Source organism: Nerophis lumbriciformis, linkage group LG16, assembly GCF_033978685.3.
Source record: "Nerophis lumbriciformis linkage group LG16, RoL_Nlum_v2.1, whole genome shotgun sequence".
Classification (NCBI taxonomy): Eukaryota; Metazoa; Chordata; class Actinopteri; order Syngnathiformes; family Syngnathidae; genus Nerophis; species Nerophis lumbriciformis.
Genome location: NC_084563.2, coordinates 44446911 through 44471151, shown reverse-complemented (window position 1 = coordinate 44471151; position 24241 = coordinate 44446911). Strand labels below are relative to the sequence as shown.

Here is a 24241-nt window from a genome sequence, read left to right as displayed (position 1 = left end):
GATAACATACAAACCCCGTTTCCATATGAGTTGGGAAATTGTGTTAGATGTAAATATAAACGGAATGCAATGATTTGCAAATCATTTTCAACCCATATTCAGTTGAATATGCAACAAAGACAACATATTTGATGTTCAAACTGAACACATGACAAAGAAGTTGGGAAAGGTGGCAATAAATACTGATAAAGTTTTTGTAAACAAAGTATTTGGAACATCCCACAGGTGAACAGGCAAATTGGGAACAGGTGGGTGCCATGATTGGGTATAAAAGTAGATTCCATGAAATGCTCAGTCATTCACAAACAAGGATGGGGCAAAGGTCACCACTTTGTCAACAAATGCGTGAGCAAATTGTTGAACAGTTTAAGAAAAACCTTTCTGAACCAGCTATTGCAAGGAATTTAGGGATTTCACCATTTACGGTCCGTAATATCATCAAAAGGTTCAGAGAATCCGGAGAAATCACTGCACGTAAGCAGCTAAGCCCGTGACCTTCGATCCCTCAGGCTGTACTGCATCAAGAAGCGACATCAATGTGTAAAGGATATCACCACCTGGGCTCAGGAACACTTCAGAAACCCACTGTCAGTAACTACAATTGGTCGCTACATCTGTAAGTGCAAGTTAAAACTCTCCTATGCAAGGCGAAAACCGTTTATCAACAACACCCAGAAACGCCGTCGGCTTCGCTGGGCCTGAGCTCATCTAAGATGGACTGATACAAAGTGGAAAAGTGTTTTGTGGTCTGACGAGTCCACATTTCAAATTGTTTTTGGAAACTGTGGACATCGTGTCCTCCGGACCAAAGACGAAAAGAACCATCCGGATTGTTATAGGCGCAAAGTTGAAAAGCCAGCATCTGTGATGGTATGGGGGTGTATTAGTGCCCAAGGCATGGGTAACTTACACATCTGTGAAGGCGCCATTAACGCTGAAAGGTACATACAGGTTTTGGAGCAACATATGTTGCCATCCAAGCAACGTTACCATGGACGCCCCTGCTTATTTCAGCAAGACAATGCCAAGCCACGTGTTACATCAACGTGGCTTCATAGTAAAAGAGTGCGGGTACTAGACTGGCCTGCCTGTAGTCCAGACCTGTCTCCCATTGAAAATGTGTGGCGCATTATGAAGCCTAAAATAGCACAACGGAGACCCCCGGACTGTTGAACAACTTAAGCTGTACATCAAGCAAGAATGGGAAAGAATTCCACCTGAGAAGCTTAAAAAATGTGTCTCCTCAGTTCCCAAACGTTTACTGAGTGTTGTTAAAAGGAAAGGCCATGTAACACAGCGGTGAACATGCCCTTTCCCAACTACTTTGGCACGTGTTGCAGCCATAAAATTATCAGTTAATTATTATTTGCAAAAAAAAATAAAGTTTAAAAGTTTGAACATCAAATATGTTGTCTTTGTAGTGCATTCAACTGAATATGGGTTGAAAATGATTTGCAAATCATTGTATTCCGTTTATATTTACATCTAACACAATTTCCCAGCTCATATGGAAACGGGGTTTGTATTTTTTATTATCAAAAATGGAAAAACTCCGGTTTGGGGAGGAGACCCTGCCCCAAGTGGAGGAGTTCAAGTACCTCGGAGTCTTGTTCACGAGTGAGGGAAGAGTGGATCGTGAGATCGACAGGGGGATCGGTGTGGCGTCTTCAGTAATGCGGACGCTGTATCGACTCGTTGTGGTGAAGAAGGAGCTGAGCCGGAAGGCAAAGCTCTCAATTTACCGGTCGATCTAGGGTCCCATCCTCACCTATGGTCATGAGCTTTGGGTTATGACCGAAAGGACAAGATCACGGGTACAAGCGGCCGAAATGAGTTTCTCCCGCCGGGTGGCGGGGCTCTCCCTTAGAGATAGGGTGAGAAGCTCTGCCATCCGGGAAGAGCTCAAAGTAAAGCCGCTGCTCCTCCACATGGAGAGGAGCCAGATGAGGTGGTTTGGGGATCTGGTCAGGATGCCACCCGAACGTCTCCCTAGGGAGGTGTTTAGGGCATGTCCGACCGGTAGGAGGCCACGGGGAAGACCCAGGACACGTTGGGTAGACTATGTCTACCGGCTGGCCTGGGAACGCCTCGGGATCCCCCGGGAAGAGCTGGACGAAGTGGCTGGGGAGAGGGAAGTCTGGGCTTCCCTGCTTAGGCTGCTGCCCCCGCGATCCGACCTCGGATAAGCGGAAGAAGATGGATGGATGGATGGAAAAACTAATATATTTAGTAAGAAAATATAGGGTACTTTATTGATGCATGTTATTTCCAGGCGTTCACGGGCCATATAAAATCATGTAGCGGGCCAAATCTGGCTCCCAGGCCTTGAGTTTGACACCTGTGATGTAGACAGAGTCGCCCCCATACAGAATCATACTTCTGGAGATAACGTCAGGACATGATATGGGTTTAACTATACTGTATTCTTCAAAATATAGCAACTCATACTCTTACTTAAAATGAGAAATATATTTTTGGTTTATTGTAGTCTCGGCTGATGCATTTGAATGAAACCAAATTCCAAATCCTGCATAATTCTTCCACAACAAGCATTAATTCCGTGTCACAGGGTTGAAATGCGTGCCCCATTAGGACGCTGATGCACAATAAAAATGATTTGTCCAGAGGAGCAGCCTGTACCAGCAAAACTGCAAATGTGCCTTGTGTTCATTAAAGCCCTCATCGGAGTTGCCCTCCGTGTGCGTTATAAAGACAAACAACCAAATGATATGTTTCGGAACTTTATGGGAACACGGTAGGCTGCTGAGAGCGCCTCAGAGAACAGCTCCCACCCCCACTTAATAGACTTTGTTCTCATTCAGACTCTCTGCGTCTCCTTTCTTTGGAAACAACATAAAAAAAAGCTATTTGACAACATTGGGCCTGCAGGCGTGTGTCTGGTCTTCTCTCTGAGAGATAACGAGTAGAGATGCTGGGAGATGTAGCTCAGTTAGAAATAGAGATGGCCTGCCGATATTATCGGTCGATAAATGCTTTAAAATGTAATATCAGAAATTATCGGTATCGTTTTTGTTTATTATCGGTATCGTTTTTTTTTTGTTTTTTTTTAATTAAATCAACATAAAAAACACAAGATACACTTACAATTAGTGCACCAACCCAAAAAAAACTCCCTCCTCCATTTACGCTCATTTACACTCATTCACACAAAAGGGTTGTTTTTTTCTGTTATTAATATTATGGTTCCTACATTATATATCAATATATATCAATACAGTCTGCAGGGATACAGTCCATAAGCACACATGATTGTGCGTGCTGCTGGTCCACTAATAGTACTAACCTTTAACAGTTAATTTTACTCATTTTCATTAATTACTAGTTTCTATGTAACTGTTTTTATATTGTTTTACTTTCTTTTTTATTCAAGAAAATGTTTTTAATTTATTTATCTTATTTTATTTTATAATTTTTTTTTTAAAAAGGACCTTATCTTCACCATACCTAGTTGTCCAAATTAGGCATAATAATGGGTTATTTCCACGACTGTATACATCAGTATCGGTTGATATCGGTATTGGTAATTAAAGAGTTGGACAATATCGGCAAAAAGCCATTATCGGACATCCCTAGTTAGAAACCATCGTGGATGAGCGCAAAAGCAGGTAAGGGGCATTAGAATTCCACTAGAAGTCCATTACTGTGTTTTGCTTTTTCTGTTTTTGGAGCACTTGCGCCAACATATTGAATCACTGAGCGTACAAACCTCAGTCAGATGCCACACGCATTTTTTTTTTAACTTGTTTTTGTACTCAACAATACCCTGTTTCCTATTGACCACTCAATAGAGTCATACCAAAGACTATAAAAATGGGAGCCATTACCTCCCTGCTTGGCACTCAGCATCAAGGGTTGGAATTGGGGGTTAAATCACAAAAAAATGATTCCCGGGCGCGGCCACCGCTGCTGCTCACTGCTCCCCTCACCTCCCAGGGGGTGAACAATGGGATGGGTCAAATGCAGAGGACAAATTTCAGCACACCGAGTGTGTGTGTGACAATCATTGGTACTTTACGTTAACTTTAAATGAGAGTAAAAAACTAAAATATGGGTGTATCAATCAATCAAAGTTGATTTATATAGCCCTTAATCACGAGATTCTCAAAGGGCTGCACAAGCCACAACGACATCCTCGGCTCAGATCCCACATCAGGGCAAGAAAAAACTCAACCCAATGGGTAAACGGTGCAATGGACGTCGCGTGGACTAATAGTGTGAGAGTCCAGAGTCCAGTCCATAGTGGGGCCAGCAGATAACCTCTCCACACAGGAGAGGGGGGCAGAGCAGAAAAGAGGCGGCAGATCAACTGGTCTAAAAGGGGGGGTCTATTTAAAGGCTAGCGTATACAAATGAGTAGAGATCTCCGATTTTATCGGCCGATAAATGTAATATTGGAAATTATCGGTATCGGTTTCAAAATTATCGGTTTCAAAAAGTACAATTTATGACTTTCTAAAACGCCGCTGTGTACACGGACATAGGGAGAAGTACAGAGCGCCAATAAACCTTAAAGGCACTGCCTTTGCGTGCCGGCCCAATCACATAATATCTACGGCTTTTCACACACACACAAGTGAATGCAAATCATACTTGGTCAACAGCCATACAGGTCACACTGAGGGTGGCCGTTTAAACAACTTTAACACTGTTACAAATATGCGCCACACTGTGAACCCACACCAAACAAGAGTGACAAACACATTTCGGGAGAACATCCGCACCGTAACACAACATAAACACAACAGAACAAATACCCAGAACCCCTTGCAGCACCAACTCTTTCGGGGCGCTACAATATACACCCCCCGCTACCTCCTACCCCCACACCTCAACCCCAACCCACTTCAACCTCCTCATGCTCTCTCAGGGAGAGCATGTCCCAAATTCCAAGCTGCTGTTTTGAGGCATGTTAAAAAAAATAATGCACTTTGTGACTTCAATAATAAATATGGCAGTGCCATGTTGGCATTTTTTTCCATAACTTGAGTTGATTTATTTTGGAAAACCTTGTTTAATGCATCCAGCGATGCATCACAACAAAATTAGGCATAATATTGTGTTAATTCCATGACTGTATATATCAGTATCGGTAATTAAGAGTTGGACAATATCGGAATATCAGCAAAAAAGCCATTATCGGACATCTCTACAAATGAGTTTTAAGATGGGACTTAAATGCTTCTACTGAAGTAGCATCTCCAACTGTTACCATGAGGACATTCCAGAGTACTGGAGCCCGAATAGAAAAACGCTCTATAGCCCGCAGACTTTGTTTCGGCTCTGGGAATCACTATCTTTTGCAAGCATCAAACAACGCACTATTTGACATGTTTAGGAAAGAAAATAATTCACCTTTTTTTTTGGTAACATTGTGACTTTGCTTGCAGAAGCCAAGACTAAGAAAGAGAAAGGCATACCCATCCAGAGGAGCACAGAGACTGGGATGGCGGTGGAGCTGACCAGGAACATGAGCAGGCAGCCCAGCAGGGAGTCCAACAATGGCAGCATGAACAGCTACAACTCAGAGGGGAAGTCAGTAACTTTTCTTATCGTCACTATCCCACTTTTTGTAATTGAGTATAAGCTCACTTGCAACATGGCATTAGAGAAAAACATAGTCATACATAACTAGATGAGGCAATTCCTGGAGGAATTGCATTTGAATGCTCCAATGCTGAAGTTAAACTGAAATCCTGGAATTTTTTTATAATTGTTGAAATAGAGCACACATTTCCTAAACAGGTTGAATATTTTAAAGGTGGAACAGTTTGAATCAGATGAAAAATGTGGGAGTTGTGGAACTTTGAAGAATATCCCATTGATTTTAATGGGAATTTCCAAAAAAATGTGGGGATTTCGGGAAAAGCGGGATTTTTTTTGATAATGGTAAATGGTCTGAATGAGTTGAAATGGTTGGTATTGGAATTTTTCAAATTGTTGAAGTAGTAACATGTTGAATTGAGAAATGGTATTAAGGAATTTCAGGAAAACCGGGAATTTTTCCAGTTCGAAAAACAACTTCGTTTTTTTGTCCTGATTAAAAGGAATGTTTGGACGGTGGAACGGTTGAAGTGGGTTGAAAAATGTGGAAGGAGTAGTAGCCAGAAAAAAGGGTGGAAATAGGGCTTTGGAAAACCAGGAATTCTGGAAAATCCTGGAATTTTTTTGCACTTGGAAAAAGTAGCAGTTTGAATTTCCAGGATGGTGAAATGTGTTGAAGGTGGAATGGTTCGAATCGGTTGAAAAATGTGGAAATGGTGGAAGTTTGAAAAAGGGCCAATTCATTTTGAATGGCAAACATGTCCCGGAAAACCTGGAAATCTGGGAATTTTTGGAATTTGTCAAGGGAAAGCCCGCGATTCCCAAATAGGCTGAACAGTTTGAAGTTGGAATGGCTTGAATCGGGTCAAACATGTGGAAGGTAGAGCGCGCCGAAATCTGGAGAAGAAGAAGTTTAATAATAAATAAATCAATTATGGTGTAGAAAACCATGTGTAATTGTATGAATTACACTTTCCCCTTCGTTCCTGATGTGCTAATTAATTGGCAAATTTTTGTGAAAAAGTATGCAATTAATTACCAATTAATGCTTATCACAATAGCAGATCCGCTGTGGCTGACACTTTGTATATTTGTGCCCCCCCGGCTGACAAAGGCAGCTCGCAGCTAACGGTGTATGTCCATGCACAGTCTGGAGCCACTCCCCTTAGTTTTATTTGCCTCCATTGTGGCAAATAAAATACAATTATTATTAATAATACAATATTATAATAAAAATATTTGTGCCCAAATATTGTGTAAATGGAACTGTGTTGCAGCAGAAAGTAAGCAGAGACAGTATGAAATTAACAAGTAGATTAATGGGAGTTTAGAGAGAGGATAATATAAGAACTACTGTTGGTGTGTAGTGGTTAAGAGTACACCACACATAGAGAGTTAACGGATCAATGCATTAATTGGTGGTGTCGATACCATCATTATATAATTGATTCTAAAGTGTTTAGATCACTAAATTATAAGCATTGAAATGGCATCGACCCTGAAGGAAACATCTTCCCTGTGCTCCTCGACTACGGTCTGCACCGGACCGAACAGCAGTACAGGTGTAACTAACTACTTTTATAACTCATTGTGCAGATCTGAATGCTTATTATTTAAATAATTACCCAAGTTTGAAGCAAAGGTGGTAATACTAATCGCCACATTTGGCGAGGCGTGTTCTAAAGCAGCTGTTGTGGGATTGTGTCTGCTCCTTTAAGTATGGCAGTATGTGGGGTGATGATGTGAGTGGGCAAGTTAGGAGAGGCAGCGCCAGCGCGTTTAAAAACGTTCCTGAATGACATTCTGACAATAAAATTGATAAAATAAAAATATTTGTGCCCAAATATTGGTGTCTTTTCTATATAAGAACTACTGTCGGTGTGTAGAGGGTAAGAGTACACCACACATTGAGAGTTAACGGATCAATGCATTAATTGGTGGTGTCAATACCATGGTTAGTATCATTATATAATTAATTCTAAAGTGTTTAGATCGCTATTTCTAAATTAAAAGGCATTGAAATGGTATTGAACCTGAAGGGAACGTCTTTCCTGTGCTCTTCGACTACGGTCTGCACCAGACCGAACAGCAGGATAGGTGTAATTAACTACTTTTATAACTCAATGTGCAGATCTGAATGCGTATTATTTAAATGTTTATCTAAGTTTGAAGCAAAGGTGGTAATACTAATTGCCACATTTGGCGAGGCGTGTTCTAAAGCAGCTGTTGTGAGGTTAGCGTATGGGTGTGTGTGCTCCTTTAAAAATGGCAGTATGTGGCGTGAGTGGGCAAGTTAGGAGAGGCAGCGCCAGCATGTTTAAAAACGTTCCTGAATTACATTCTGACAATAAAATTGATCAAATAAAAATATGTGTGCCCAAATATTGGTGTCTTTTCTAAATAACAACTACTGTTGGTGTGTAGAGGGTAAGAGTACACCACACATTGAGAGTTAACGGATCAATGCATTAATTGGTGGTGTCGATACCATGGTTAGTATCATTATATAATTAATTCTAAAGTATTTAGATCGCTATTTCTAAATTAAAAGGCATTGAAATGGCATCGACCCTGAAGGAAACGTCTTCCCTGTGCTCCTCGACTACGGTCTGCACCGGACCGAACAGCAGGACAGGTGTAACTAACTACTTTTATAACTCATTGTGCAGATCTGAATGCTTATTATTTAAATAATTACCCAAGTTTGAAGCAAAGGTGGTAATACTAATCGCCACATTTGGCGAGGCGTGTTCTAAAGCAGCTGTTGTGGGATTGTGTCTGCTCCTTTAAGTATGGCAGTATGTGGGGTGATGATGTGAGTGGGCAAGTTAGGAGAGGCAGCGCCAGCGCGTTTAAAAACGTTCCTGAATGACATTCTGACAATAAAATTGATAAAATAAAAATATTTTTGCCAAAAATTGGTGTCTTTTCTATATAAGAACTACTGTTGGTGTGTAGAGGGTAAGAGTACACCACACATTGAGAGTTAACGGATCAATGCATTAATTGGTGTTGTCGATACCATGGGTAGTATCATTATATAATTAATTCTAAAGTGTTTAGATCGCTATTTCTAAATTAAAAGGCATTGAAATGGCAGCGACCCTGAAGGAAACGTCTTCCCTGTGCTCCTCGACTACGGTCTGCACCGGAACGAACAGCAGGACAGGTGTAACTAACTACTTTTATAACTCATTGTGCAGATCTGAATGCTTATTATTTAAATGTTTACCTAAGTTTGAAGCAAAGGTGGTAATACTAATCGCCACATTTGGCGAGGCGTGTTCTAAAGCAGCTGTTGTGAGGTTGTGTCTGCTCCTTTAAGAATGGCAGTATGTGGGGTGAGGAAGTGAGTGGGCAAGTTAGGAGAGGCAGCGCCAGGGCGTTTAAAAACGTTCCTGAATAACATTCTGACAATAAAATTGATAGATGTCGCTTGCTGTCTCCTCTGACCTCTCCGGTCCATCACTCAAAGACGTCCGCGTGCAACATAAACAACGATAACAGTTCCTATTGTTACAGGGCAGAAAAGCAGGCCGAAGGAGACGGCGCATTAGTCAACTCTCCTAAATACTCAACACTATTATAACATTCATTCATAAAAGTTTGTAGTAAACTCTATTGTTTTTCAAACAATATTTCTTATCTAGAAGTTTGTTTATTTAAAACAGCATGGTGGATGTTAAAAGTGTTTTGTGTGGGGGCCAAGCACAGATTGAATTGATTTGAAGGATGAACAGTATCAGCATGTCCTGTCCATCTTAACATGAGTTTGGTGTTTGTGTGCCTCTTCTAGTTTGATCTTCCCGGGGGTTAATCTGGGAGCCAGCAGTCAGCTCAGTGACTTCCTGGATGGCCTGGGTCCAGCTCAATTAGTAGGCCGACAAACACTGGCTACACCTGCCATAGGTATGTTGCCGCCTCTTAGTCAATGCCAATGACTCTCATTTCATGTATTTCTCAATTACTTGCACAAAATTGAAAAACTGCAGAGAATCATCTCAATTTTAAAGGGGAACATTATCACCAGACCTATGTAAGCGTCAATATTTACCTTGATGTTGCAGAAAAAAGACCATATATTTTTTTAACCGATTTCCGAACTCTAAATGGGTGAATTTTGGCGAATTAAACGGGAAGCAATCCGCCATTTTCTCACTTTCGTCGGTGTGTTGTCGGAGGGTGTAACAACACGAACAGGGACGGATTCAAGTTGCACCAGTGGCCCAAAGATGCGAAAGTGGCAAGAAATTGGACGAAATTTGTTCAAAATACGAGGGTGTGGGGAAAGCCGACCAAATGGTCAGTCGTTTGTTCCGCACTCTTTACCGACGAAAGCTATGCTACGACAGAGATGGCAAGAATGTGTGGATATCCTGCGACACTCAAAGCAGATGCATTTCCAACGATAAAGTCAAAGAAATCTGCCGCCAGACCCCCATTGAATCTGCCGGAGTGTGTGAGCAATTCAGGGACAAAGGACCTCGGTAGCACGGCAAGCAATGGCGGCAGTTTGTTCCCGCAGACGAGCGAGCTAAACCCCCTGGATGTCTTGGCTCACACCGTCCCTTATGCCACCGAAGATGATCAAGAGAAGAATATCGACCCTAGCTTCCCTGGCCTGCTGACATCGACTCCAAAACTGGACAGATCAGCTTTCAGGAAAAGAGAGCGGATGAGGGTATGTCTACAGAATATATTAATTGATGAAAACTTTATTCATTACTCGCGGTTTTACGTAAATTATTATACATAAACTGTGTTTACCAATAATTTAGCTTAAAAACAATCATTCGAGTACATTCGGGTAGTCTTGTGTAATGCAGTATTTTGTGTCTATTTAGGTATGGTTAACCTGAGTGCTGAAATCGTGGAAAAATATATATTCTTAACGCGCCTGAATTGGGCTGTCTGCACTCTCAAAGTGCATGTTTTTGCCAAATGTATTTCATATGCTGTAAACCGAGTTCATAGTTGTTAGTAATTATCTTATCAGACAGTCTTGCTGTTCTATCCGCCATGTTTGTTTGTATTGGCATCACTGTGTGACGTCACAGGAAAAAGGACGGGTGTATATAACGATGGTTAAAATCAGGCACTTTGAAGCTTTTTTTAGGGATATTGCGTGATGGGTAAAATTTTGAAAAAAACTTCGAAAAATAAAATAAGCCACTGGGAACTGATTTTTAATGGTTTTAACCCTTCTGAAGATGTGATAATGTTCCCCTTTAATCATTTAGTTATCATTTATTGTAGTCTTTGATTACATTTTGTGATGTTCCTGGAGTTCCTGTATGCTGTTCCAGAAACACTTTGGATTTATGAAAGTGTTAACTTTTTTTTAGGCTTTACAGACTACTTTTTCAGTGGCTCTAGTGCCAAAATAAAACTGTTGAATGGTCATGATTGAAATGCAAACAATATGTTTTATTTTTGATGATAAAGATAATTAATACAGATGTCCGATATTATCGCCCGATAAATGCGTTAAAATGTAATATCGGAAATGATCGGTATCGTTTTTTAAATTTCTTTATTTATTTTCATTTTTTTATTAAATCAATTTATTAAATAAAAAACACAAGATACACTTACAATTAGTGCACCAACCCAAAAAAACCTTCCTCCCTCATTCACACAAAAGGGTTGTTTCTTTCTGTTATTAATATTCTGGTTCCTACATTATATATCAATATATATCAATACAGTCTGTAGGAATACAGTCCGTAAGCACACATAATTGTGCGTGCTGCTGGTCCACTAATAGTACTAACCTTTAAAAGTTAATTTTACTCATTTTCATTAATTACTAGTTTCAATTTAACTGTTTTTATATTGTTTTACTTTCTTTTTTTATTCAAGAAAATGTTTTTAATTTATTTATCTTATTTTTTTATTTTTTATTTTTTTTAAAAGGACCTTATCTTCACCATACCTGATTGTCCAAATTAGGCATAATAATGTGTTAATTCCACGACTGTATATATCGGTTGATATCGGTATCGGTTGATATCGGTAATTAAAGAGTTGGACAATATCGGATATCGGCAAAAAGCCATTTTCGGACATCCCTAATAATTAATGATATAACTATTATCCTTCTTGTTTTTTCAGGGGACATTCAGATAGGTATGATGGAGAAAAAGGGCCAGCTGGAGGTCGAAGTTATCAGAGCGCGAGGTCTTGTACAAAAGCCAGGATCTAAATCTCTCCCAGGTAATGACAACATTTTTATTATAATTAATAATTGCCTTACTTATGACACTTTTTTCCCACATTTTAAACACCAAAACCCCAAGTCAGTCAGTTTGTATAGGCTGTGGCCCTTATAGGACAAGCAATAAATAAATAATGCAATAATTAATTAACATGATAAACAATGTACTTGGTGGCTGAGATTATTTTTGACAGTAGTACAAAAATGTTAATCGAGTGGACTGCATATTGAAAGAACTGTTGCAGATATCCTAAGCTGCTTCCTAAGCTATGTTGTGGTGCCAAGACAAAAAGAACCGACAAGTCAAAAGAAGAGCTCTGACTTTTTTCCTAGTCTTGACACTTGTTGCTCGGGAGAATTTGTGGTGCACAACCTTCTGTTCCTACGCCCAATTAGGTAAAAGACATTAAAACCACGCCTATAAGGTTTCTGAAATGCTAAATGAGCATACTTGCCAACCCTCCCGGATTTTCCGGGAGACTCCCGAAATTCAGCGCCTCTCCCGAAAACCTCCCGGGACAAATTTACTCCCGAAAATCTCCCAAAATTCAGGCGGACCTGAGTGACGTGTCGTCAGCCTGTTTTCACGTCCGCTTTCCCACAATATAAACAGCGTGCCTGCCCAATCACGTTATAACTGTAGAATGATCAAGGGCGAGTGCTTGGTTTCTTATGTGGGTTTATTGTTAGGCAGTAAGGCTGCAGCTAACGATTATTTTTCTATCGATTAATCTATAGATTATTTTTTCGATTAATCGGTTAATCTATAGATTATTTTTTCCGATTAATCTATAGATTATTTTTCCTTTTACCGATTATTTTTTTATTTAAAATGAAGATGAAAAAATAAATGTAGGCCAGTTTTTTCAAAAGGCATGGCTTTTATTTACAAAAAAAAAAGTATGGCCACTCAGTCAACATTGACAACAACATGACAAAATATTCTGTAACAATGTAAACATTTAAAACTTTAACATTTAACAAAATTAAAAGTAGCTTATTTGCTTTTTAATGTGCAAATATAAAAGTAAACATCCAGTGCAAATCTTAATATTCTGCAATAGTATAAGCATTTCTAAAGTAAAAGTATTGCTTATTTTGCTTTAAAATGTGCAAAAATAAAGATAAACATCCAATTAAGAAAAGTGCAAAACGGAAATATTCTGTAAAAACAGTGTAAACATTTCAACAAAAGTAAAAGTATTGCTTATTTGCTAAAATGTGCAAAAATAAAGATAAACATCAAATACAAAAAAGTGCAAAACTAAATATTCTGTAACAACAGTGTAAACATTTCAACAAAAGTAAAACTTTTGCTTATTTTGCTTAATAACACAACAATGATAGTATGATTGAAGTGAAAGTTAATTGTTCGTTTGTACATAGTATACGTAACTGTTAATGTTGTAAAAGGTATTTGCACAACTAATTAACGTTAGCGTTAAAGAGGAGCGCGTCTTTGTAAACACTGAACAGGCACGCCAAACTCTCCTCTCAGAGCGAAACGGTGCTTTAGTTTATGAATTTACAACGCAGATACAAATGACACATTCATGTTTTTGTGTAATGATGACAACGTATACTCACGCGGACGATTGACTAGTTGATGGTGATGGCAAGAACGCTGCCGTTGTGCTGCTATGATAGGCCATTTCCGCTCGACACAGTGTGCATACAACAACAGTGTGCATACAACAACAGTGTGCATACAACAGTGTGTGCATACAACAGTGTGCATACAACAACATTATTAGCAGAGGTGGGTAGAGTAGCCAGAAATTGTACTCAAGTAAGAGTACTGTTACTTTAGAGATTTATTACTCAAGTAAAAGTAAGGAGTAGTCACCCAAATATTTACTTGAGTAAAAGTAAAAAGTATGTTGTGAAAAAACTACTCAAGTACTGAGTAACATACACACACATATCATATATATATATATATATATATATATATATATATATATATATATATATATATATATATATATATATATACATACATTGATATATACAGTATATAATTTATATGTATTTATTTTGCCGTTTTTGTTTACATGTTAAAGGTGTTTTAATGAATATACAAGCATGTTTAACATATAGATTCCTTTCTTTCATGTTGACAAGAATATAAGTTGGTGTATTACCTGATTCTGATGACTTGCATTGATTGTAATCAGACAGCAGTGCTTAACGTCCACGTTTTCAAATGCAGGAGAAAAAAAGTTCCTCCTTTCTGTCTAATACCACATGAAAGTGGTTGTTTTTTGGCATCTTATTTGTCCAGCTTCCATATTCGTTTTTATACCCTTTACAAGAAATACATTGGCGGCAAACTCCGTAGCTTGCTATCTTGTTTGCGCTGGCTTTCGGAGACTCTTTTTTTGAAAGCGCAGGCGCGATGGAGCGGGACTTTTATTGTGAAGACAGGAACTGTGCAGTCAGTCTTTAGGCTTTTGACGGGGTGTACGGTTGAGGTCTTTTTTCTTTCACACTTTTGATTGATTGATTGATTGGAACTTTTATTAGTAGATTGCACAGTACAGTGCATATTCCGTACAATTGGCCACTAAATGGTAACACCCGAATAACTTGTTTCAACTTGTTTAAGTCAGGTCATGTGACCCCTGGCTCTGTTTGATTGGTCCAACGTCACCAGTGACTGCATCTGATTGGTGGAACGAAGTGAAACGTCACCAGTAAGGCAGGCACTTTGAAGGTCTGTCTGACAGACCAAAACAAACAAAGCGTGCATTAACAGATCGATAAAAATTAGTAGCGAGCTGAATGTAGATAAAAGTAGCGGAGTAAAAGTATCGTTTCTTCTTAGGCCGTTTATTGAAATACTCCCACACTTTTGACGACTTTTGGCGTGTTTTTTTCCCCTTGCTCGCACCGCTCGCATCGTCTGCTTTGCGCTCCGCCATGACGGTAGTGTGACGTAAATATGCGACGCGTCGACGAACAAAAACGTCCTCGACGTATTTACGTAACCGATGACGTCGACGCGTCGTTTCAGCCCTATTAGGCAGTTTCATTAACGTCCTCCCAGCGCGGTAACAACACACAACAACAGCAGTCACGTTTTCGTCTACCGTAAAGCAGTTCGTCTGCCGTAAACAGCAATGTAGTGACACTCTTAAACAGGACAATACTGCCATCTACTGTGCATGCATATATGACAATAACATCTACAGCTTTTAGAGAGTGCAGTGCACAACTGCGCACACAACAAGGAGACGAAGCAGAATGCATCATCAGAGAGGGTGTTCAGCATGGTTAGAAAAATAGTGACAGAGAATAGAACAAGGATGGACAATTCAACCCTTAACTCAACAACGAGTAGTTGAGTGTTATGTGTGTGTATATGTGTAAGTAAATGAACACTGAAATCCAAGTATTTCTCTTATTTATATATATATAATAAAATAAATATATATATATATATATATATATATATATATATATATATATATATATATATATATATATATATATATATATATATATAGCTAGAATTCACTGAAAGTCAAGTATTTCTTGTATATATATATATATATATGTATATACATATATATATATATATATATATATATATATATATATATATATAGCTAGAATTCACTGAAAGTCAAGTATTTCTTATATATATATATATATATATGTATATACATATATATATATATATATATATATATATATATATATATATATATATATATATAGCTAGAATTCACTGAAAGTCAAGTATTTCTTATATATATATATATATATATATATATATATATATATATATATATATATATATATATATATATATATATATATATATATATATATATATATATATGAAATACTTGACTTGGTGAATTCTAGCTGTAAATATACTCCTCCCCTCTTAACCACGCCCCCGCCCCAACCACGCAGTAATCGTCATGGTCAAAAGTTGACATACACTTGTAAAGAACATAATGTCATGGCTGTCTTTAGTTTCCAATAATTTTTACAACTCTTTATTTTTTTGTGACAGTGATTGGAGCACATACTTGTTGGTCACAAAAAACATTCATGAAGTTTGGTTCTTTTATGAATTTATTATGGGTCTACTGAAAATGTGAGCAAATCTGCTGGGTCAAAAGTATACATACAGCAATGTTAAAGGCCTACTGAAATGCGATTTTCTTATTTAAACGGGGATAGCAGGTCCATTTTATGTGTCATACTTGATCATTTCGCGATATTGCCATATTTTTGCTGAAAGGATTTAGTAGAGAACATCGACGATTAAGTTCGCAACTTTTGGTCGCTGATAAAAAAGCCTTGCCTGTACCGGAAGTAGCAGACGAGTAGCGTGACGTCACAGGTTGTGGAGCTCCTCACATCTGCACATTGTTTACAATCATGGCCACCAGCAGCGAGAGAGATTCGGATCGAGAAAGCAACGATTTCCCCATTAATTTGAGCGAGGATGAAAGATTTGTGGATGAGGAAAGTGAGAGTGAAGGACTAGAGGGCAGTGGGAGCGATTCAGATAGGGAAGATGCTGTGAGAAGCGGGTGGGACCTGATATTCAGCTGGGAATGACTAAAACAGTAAATAAACACAAGACATATATATACTCTATTAGCCACAACACAACCAGGCTTATATTTAATATGCCACAAATTAATCCCGCATAACAAACACCTCCCCCCTCCCGTCCATACAACCCGCCAATACAACTCAAACACCTGCACAACACACTCAATCCCACAGCCCAAAGTACCGTTCACCTCCCCAAAGTTCATACAGCACATATATTTCCCCAAAGTCCCCAAAGTTACGTACGTGACATGCACATAGCGGCACGCACGTACGGGCAAGCGATCAAATGTTTGGAAGCCGCAGCTGCATGCGTACTCACGGTACCGCGTCTGCGCATCCAACTCAAAGTCCTCCTGGTAAGAATCTCTGTTGTCCCAGTTCTCCACAGGCCAATGGTAAAGCTTTACTGTCATCTTCCGGGAATGTAAACAATGAAACACGGGCTGTGTTATCCGGCACAACAGTCAGGGGGTGCATTCTACGGCGGGGGTGCATTATACGGCACAACACCTGCCGCAATACACCACTTCCCACCTACAGCTTTCTTCTTTGCTGTCTCCATTGTTCATTGAACAAATTGCAAAAGATTCACCAACACAGATGTCCAGAATACTGTGGAATTTTGCGATGAAAACAGACGACTTAATAGCTGGCCACCATGCTGTCCCAAAATGTCCTCTACAAGCCGTGACGTCACGCCCAGACGTCATCATACCGAGACGTTTTCAGCAGGATATTTCGCGCAAAATTTAAAATTGCCCTTTAGTAAGCTAACCCGGCCGTATTAGCATGTGTTGCAATGTTAAGATTTCATCATTGATATATGAACTATCAGACTGCGTGGTCGGTAGTAGTGGCTTTCAGTAGGCCTTTAATGCATCCAGCGGGGCATCACAACAAATTTAGGCATAATAATGTGTTAATTCCACTACTGTATATATCGGTATCGGTTGATATCGGAATCGGTAAGTAAGAGTTGGACAATATCGGATATCGGCAAAAAAGCCATTATTGGTCATCTCTAGTTTACTCTGTAATCAAATACAAGCCACCATGAAAGATAAAGTATTAGTGGGAGCGATAGATTTAGACAAAGCCTGGAGACACTCTTCCGTCTTGAGAACACGTCGCCTTCCAAGACAAATATATAAACCAGCTATGTCCAAAGTGTGGCTCCGAAGCCATTTGCTGACCGCAGTTCATTTCTTTAAATAAACTAATAAAATTGTAAAAAAAAAAAAAAATTCAAATAGGGCATAATGCAAAGAGAAAACGCGGATATGTAATTGAGGAGACCTGGTTTAAAATATTAGACTACTATCAATGACTGACCACTTTTGCACGTCTGTTTTGTCTTTTTCCGCAGCGCCATACGTCAAGGTCTATCTACTGAATAATGGCGCGTACGTAGCCAAAAAGAAAACCAAGATTGCGCGTAAAACACTTGACCCGCTCTATCAGCAAGCGCTGCTCTTCGAGGAAAGTCCACAGGGTAAAGTCTTACAGGTGAGTGGAAGACATATTTCTTTATCATGTTTATTTCTCCCAGATCAATATTCGGAGGTCGATCAGGGCCGAGTATCCAATCATTTTTACTGCCACCTTCAGGTGATTGTGTGGGGAGACTACGGCCGCATGGACCATAAAAGCTTTATGGGAGTTGCACAAATCCTCCTGGAGGAACTGGACCTATCAAGCACAGTAATCGGTTGGTACAAGTTGTTCCCACCTTCTTCTCTGGTGGATCCGACTCTGGCCTCCCTCACACGACGAGCTTCTCAGTCGTCACTGGACAGCTCCTCCGGCCCGCCCGCGGTCCGATCTTAGCTCATTGCCGCTCTGCGAGTAACAAACTCCTAAAACTGCCAGAAGAGGCAACAATCAGAAAAGACGAGAAAGCTTTGTTGAGATCTGACAATCACTCCTACCGTGGTTCATTTAGCCCGTTTCAATATTTCATTACCATTTAAAGAAATATCTCCCTTTTTCTTTGGCCACACTGAAGACTGGGGGCTGTCGACAGGCAGTAGCTTTCAACTTTCAAGGCGATCAAGCCGATGGAGATCAAACAAAGCAGGGTGGTTTTTAGCTGAATCAACAATAGCAATGTATGTAAGCGTTGGAATGTATGAACTGGAGGTCGAGTACTGGTGTCCTATCTGCAGTCTCCTCCTCCAGAACCCCATCAGACTGCCAGCATCTCTGCCCACAGGCAGCGTGCTTCTACTTGGGTATTTATTCTGGAAGCACAGGGCCTTCTACTGGTGCCTAGACCCAAAAGCCGCATCACCGGTCCCTCTCTCTGTCGAAAGATCCACTTTTCCAAATGTTTACCGTGGCTACCCTAAAGCCATACTCTTTTAGTGCGTTTGCTTTGTTGTCCATTTCTGGTTCTTCCTCTGTTACTGTTGGCACAAAAATGTTTTGACGGTGCGTTAAATGCTCATGATATGTTGTCAGTCTGATGTGTGAATGAAGAGAAAAAACACAAGTCGTAAAAAAAAAACAAGAATATGAAAACAATTATCTCCCAAGTCTTGTGCAGGTATGGGAGCTCGGTGATTAAGTCACAGTTTAGGATTTTAAACATTTTTTGTTCTATTGCTGACAAGCCGTGTCCTTGTATGGATGTGCAACAGGAGGATGGCTGATGAATATTCATGTAACCATCAAATATCACCAAAGGGAGAAAGTAATCAGATCAGAGTGGTACCTTGGTTTGCGGTTAGGTATGCGTTGATAACTGAATAGTACAAAAAAACGCAACAATTTTCCCCTTAAAAAAAGAATGTACATCTAATTCAACCTTTCCAGACGCCTAAAAATATACGTTTGTTTACAAAATATATAAACGTAGCCCTCCGCCAGGCCCTGAATCCAGACGGTAATCCAGACATTTTGTCATGATCCGTAGTCCGGATCAACGTTCCCTCTAAGTTGCGCACTGCGCACAGCAAATTAATGCCGCGCAGAAAATCAAAAATCCCATCTGAACTTTAAAGGGGAATATTATCACAATTTCAGAAGGGTTAAAACCATTAAAAATCAGTTCCCAGTGGCTTATTTTATTTTTTGAAGTTTTTTTCAAAATTTTACCCATCACGCAATATCCCTAAAAAAAGCTTCAAAGTGCCTGATTTTAACCATCGTTATATACACCCGTCCATTTTCCTGTGACGTCACACAGTGATGCCAATACAAACAAAGATGGCGGATAGAACAGCAAGCTATAGCGACATTAGCTCGGATTTCAGTGGCTTAAGCGATTCAACAGATTACGGATGGTTGTAGTGTGGAGGCAGGTAGCGAAAACGAAATTGAAGAAGAAACTGAAGCTATTGAGCCATATCGGTTTGAACCGTATGTAAGCGAAACCGACGAAAACGACACGGGAGAAAGCGAGGACGAATTCGGCGATCGCCTTCTAACCAACGATTGGTATGTGTTTGTTTGGCATTAAAGGAAACTAACAACTATGAACTAGGTTTACAGCATATGAAATACATTTGGCAACAACATGCACTTTGAGAGTGCAGACAGCCCAATTTTCATCAATTAATATATTCTGTAGACATACCCTCATCCGCGCTCTTTTCCTGAAAGCTGATCTGTCCAGTTGGGACTCAAATTTTCAGTTCCTTAAAGGGGAACATTATCACAATTTCAGAATTGTTAAAACCATTAAAAAATCAGTTCCCAGTGGCTTATTATATTTTTCGAAGTTTTTTTCAAAATTTTACCCATCACGCAATATCCCTAAAAAAAGCTTCAAAGTGCCTGAATTTAACAACCCATCCATTTTCCTGTGACGTCACATAGTCAAGCCAACACAAACAAACATGGTGCATAGAACAGCAAGCTATAGCGACATTAGCTCGGATTCAGACTCGGATTTCAGCGGCTTAAGCGATTCAACAGATTACGAATGTATTGAAACGGATGGTTGTAGTGTGGAGGCAGGTAGCGAAAACGAAATTGAAGAAGAAACTGAAGCTATTGAGCCATATCGGTTTGAACCGTATGCAAGCGAAACCGACGAAAACGACACGACAGCCAGCGACACGGGAGAAAGCGAGGACGGATTCGGCGATCGCCTTCTAACCAACGATTGGTATGTGTTTGTTTGGCATTAAAGGAAACTAACAACTATGAACTAGGTTTACAGCATATGAAATACAACATGCACTTTGAGAGTGCAGACAGCCCAATTTTCATCAATTCATATATTCTGTAGACATACCCTCATCCGCTCTCTTTTCCTGAAAGCTGATCTGTCCAGTTTTGGAGTTGATGTCAGCAGGCCAGGGAAGCTAGGGTCGATATTCTTCTCTTGATCATCTTCGGTGGCATAAGGGACGGTGTGAGCCAAGACATCCAGGGGGTTTAGCTCGCTCGTCTGCGGGAACAAACTGCCGCCATTGCTTGCCGTGCTACCGAGGTCCTTTGTCCCTGAATTGCTCACACACTCCGGCAGATTCAATGGGGGTCTGGCGGCAGATTTCTTTGACTTTATCGTTGGAAATGCATCTGCTTTGAGTGTCGCAGGATATCCACACATTCTTGCCATCTCTGTCGTAGCATAGCTTTCGTCGGTAAAGTGTGCGGAACAAACGTCCAATTTCTTGCCACTTTGGCATCTTTGGGCCACTGGTGCAACCTGAATCTGTCCCTGTTCGTGTTGTTACACCCTCCGACAACACACTGACGAGGCATGATGTCTCCAAGGTACGGAAAACAGTCGAAAAAAACGGAAAATAACAGCTGATGTGACTCGGTGTTTGAGAAAATGGCGGATTGCTTCCCGATGTGACGTCACAATCGCTCCGAGAGCGAATATTAGAAAGGCGTTTAATTGGCCAAAATTCACCCATTTAGAGTTCGGAAATCGGTTAAAAAAATAAATGGTCTTTTTTCTGCAACATCAAGGTATATATTGACGCTTACATAGGTCTGGTGATAATGTTCCCCTTTAAAGAAATGATGACACGATCAGTCGTCCTGTTCATTTTTTTTGTGTAGATACTAGAAGACAGAATGCGTTTTTCTTGTGCAACACTGTTCACGTAAAAGTAACTCGATCCCCCCCCCCGCCCTCTCATCTCGGGGTCCAATATGACCTGTTCCAAGCTGCATGCGGGTTTTTTTTTGTTTTTTTTGTAAAGCCAATCGGATACATGACAAAAAAAAGATCCTGATCTAGGTTACGTGTGTTTGTTCCACATACTGTAGGGACGCTTGTATGTTGCATGCAGTTGTACAGTTTGCTTGTAAATGAATATTATTAAAGAGATCAAGAAACTGAAGCCATTCCCGTTACAACAAGCACATGGTCGACTCGACGCCATGTCCCTCAGTCAGGTGCTGAACGGCTATCAAACAGAAGCTTATAAGATTATGTTGACGTTGTCCCTTTAGTCTGTAACCTCACACCCCGATCCTGCTGTTATTCCACTTGATGATGTATACCTCCAAGGAGCTGGTGTACTAGTAAACATGTACGGTACAAAACAGATCCACATATATATGGAAATATAACTTCTCTCTCAACGTAAAAACCTCAAATAAACGCAGACGCACAGCCAGTGATAAGACTTATCAGCCATCACACGTTGGGTTTCTCGCAGAGGGCCGCGTGGCGAGGAGTTATTCGGGATTCGGGACCACGCCGTGAGACGGCGAAAAAAGGCAACAGACGTGGGTCGCAAAGTCTGTAAAAGTTGTTTTTCATTTCTCGTTTTTGTGCTGAACCCAGGTCATCCCTCTTTTGGAAAAGGTTTTTCTTTGCCAGTATTAACCGGGAAACATTGATTGTTTACAACGTGTGTGTTCCACCGCGAGAAAATTGGACAAAAAAAGTCGTCAAGCGTTGAGTGCAGCAATTCTTGTTTGTATAGCAGATGTGGCTCAGATGACGTGTGTGTTTTTATATTTCGAAAAGTTCATTTTTATGATTTACAAATAAAAAGAATGTGTGGAAGAAGTATGTTTTCTCTGCCTGTTGCGTTTTGACAGAAACTTATTTCACCAAGAAAACACTTGGCTCTCCAACTGCCACCATAATGACCAACAATAAAATATAGTAGTGTAGTAGGCCCAAGTATTCATTAAAAAACAAAACAAGGTGTGGAGGGGGCGTGGCCTGCGGACCTGCAGTGAAGTGAGGTGTGCCAGGACCGACAAGTGCGTAGATGGCCCACCTGGGCCTGCTTATCTAATCACCTGTCGCTGATATCGAAGCCGGTCCTGGCACACCGCGCTTCGCTGCAGGTCTGCAGGCCACGCCCCCCTCCACACAAGGTTTTATTCAACTAGTACCGTATTTTTCGGACTATAAGTCGCAGTTTTTTTCATAGTTTGGCCGGGGGTGCGACTTATACTCAGGAGTGATTTATGTGTGAAATTATTAACACATTACCGTCCATCCATCTTATTCCGCTTATACGAGGTCGGGTCGCGGGGGCAGCAGCCTAAGCAGGGAAGCCCAGACTTCCCTCTCCCCAGCCACTTCGTCCAGCTCTTCCTGTGGAACCCCGAGGCGTTCCCAGGCCAGCCGGGAGACATAGTCTTCCCAACGTGTCCTGGGTCTTCCCCGCGGCCTCCTACCGGTCAGACGTGCCCTAAACACCTCCCTAGGGAGGCGTTCGGGTGGCATCCTGACCAGATGCCCGAACCACCTCATCTGGCTCCTCTCGATGTGGAGGAGCAGCGGCTTTACTTTGAGCTCGTCCCGGATGGCAGAGCTTCTCACCCTATCTCTAAGGGAGAGCCCCGCCACCCGGCGGAGGAAACTCATTTCGGCCGCTTGTACCCGTGATCTTGTCCTTTCGGTCATAATCCAAAGCTCATGACCATAGGTGAGGATGGGAACGTAGAACGACCGGTAAATTGAGAGCTTTGCCTTCCGGCTCAGCTCCTTCTTCACCACAACGGATCGATACAGCGTCCGCATTACTGAAGACGCCGCACCGATCCGCCTGTCGATCTCACGATCCACTCTTCCCCCACTCGTGAACAAGACTCCGAGGTACTTGAACTCCTCCACTTGGGGCAAGATCTCCTCCCCAACCCGGAGATGGCACTCCACCATTTTCCGGGCGAGAACCATGGACTCGGACTTGGAGGTGCTGATTCTCATTCCAGTCGCTTCACACTCGGCTGCGAACCGATCCAGTAAGAGCTGAAGATCCTGGCCAGATGAAGCCATCAGGACCACATCATCTGCAAAAAGCAGAGACCTAATCCTGCAGCCACCAAACCGGATCCCCTCAACGCCTTGACTGCGCCTAGAAATTCTGTCCATAAAAGTTATGAACAGAATCTGTGACAAAGGACAGCCTTGGCGGAGTCCAACCCTCACTGGAAACGTGTCCGACTTACTGCCAGCAATGCGGACCAAGCTCTGGCACTGATCATACAGGGAGCGGACCGCCACAATCAGACAGTCCGATACCCCATACTCTCTGAGCACTCACCACAGGACTTCCCGGGGTACACGGTCGAATGCCTTCTCCAAGTCCACAAAGCACATGTAGACTGGTTGGGCAAACTCCCATGCACCCTCAAGGACCCTGCCGAGAGTATAGAGCTGGTCCACAGTTCCACCACCAGGACGAAAACCACACTGTTCCTCCTGAATCCGAGGTTCGACTATCCAGCGTAGCCTCCTCTCTAGTACACCTGAATAGACCTTACCGGGAAGGCTGAGGAGTGTGATCCCACGATAGTTAGAACACACCCTACGGTTCCCCTTCTTAAAGAGAGGAACCACCACCCCGGTCTGCACATTACCGCAAAATATCAAATAATATTATTTATCTCATTCACGTAAGAGACTAGACGTATAAGATTTCATGGGATTTAGCAATTAGGAGTGAGAGATTG

At 41.0% G+C, this 24241-nt stretch overlaps 1 protein-coding gene across 4 annotated transcripts in view; it reads left to right on the top strand.

Annotated features, from left to right (window-relative positions):
- Positions 1–19604, top strand: part of LOC133617281 (regulating synaptic membrane exocytosis protein 1-like) — a 261134-nt gene extending 241530 nt beyond the window's left edge. For all 4 annotated transcript variants that reach the window (XM_061977201.2, XM_061977200.2, XM_061977199.2 and 1 more), the window contains 5 exons: positions 5409–5553; positions 9359–9471; positions 11677–11778; positions 17727–17866; positions 17969–19604. In XM_061977201.2, the coding sequence (XP_061833185.1) occupies positions 5409–5553; positions 9359–9471; positions 11677–11778; positions 17727–17866; positions 17969–18187 (719 nt within the window). In that variant the 3' untranslated portion in view covers positions 18188–19604. The remainder of the gene's footprint in view (positions 1–5408; positions 5554–9358; positions 9472–11676; positions 11779–17726; positions 17867–17968) is intronic.
- The last annotated feature ends 4637 nt before the right edge of the window (positions 19605–24241 follow it).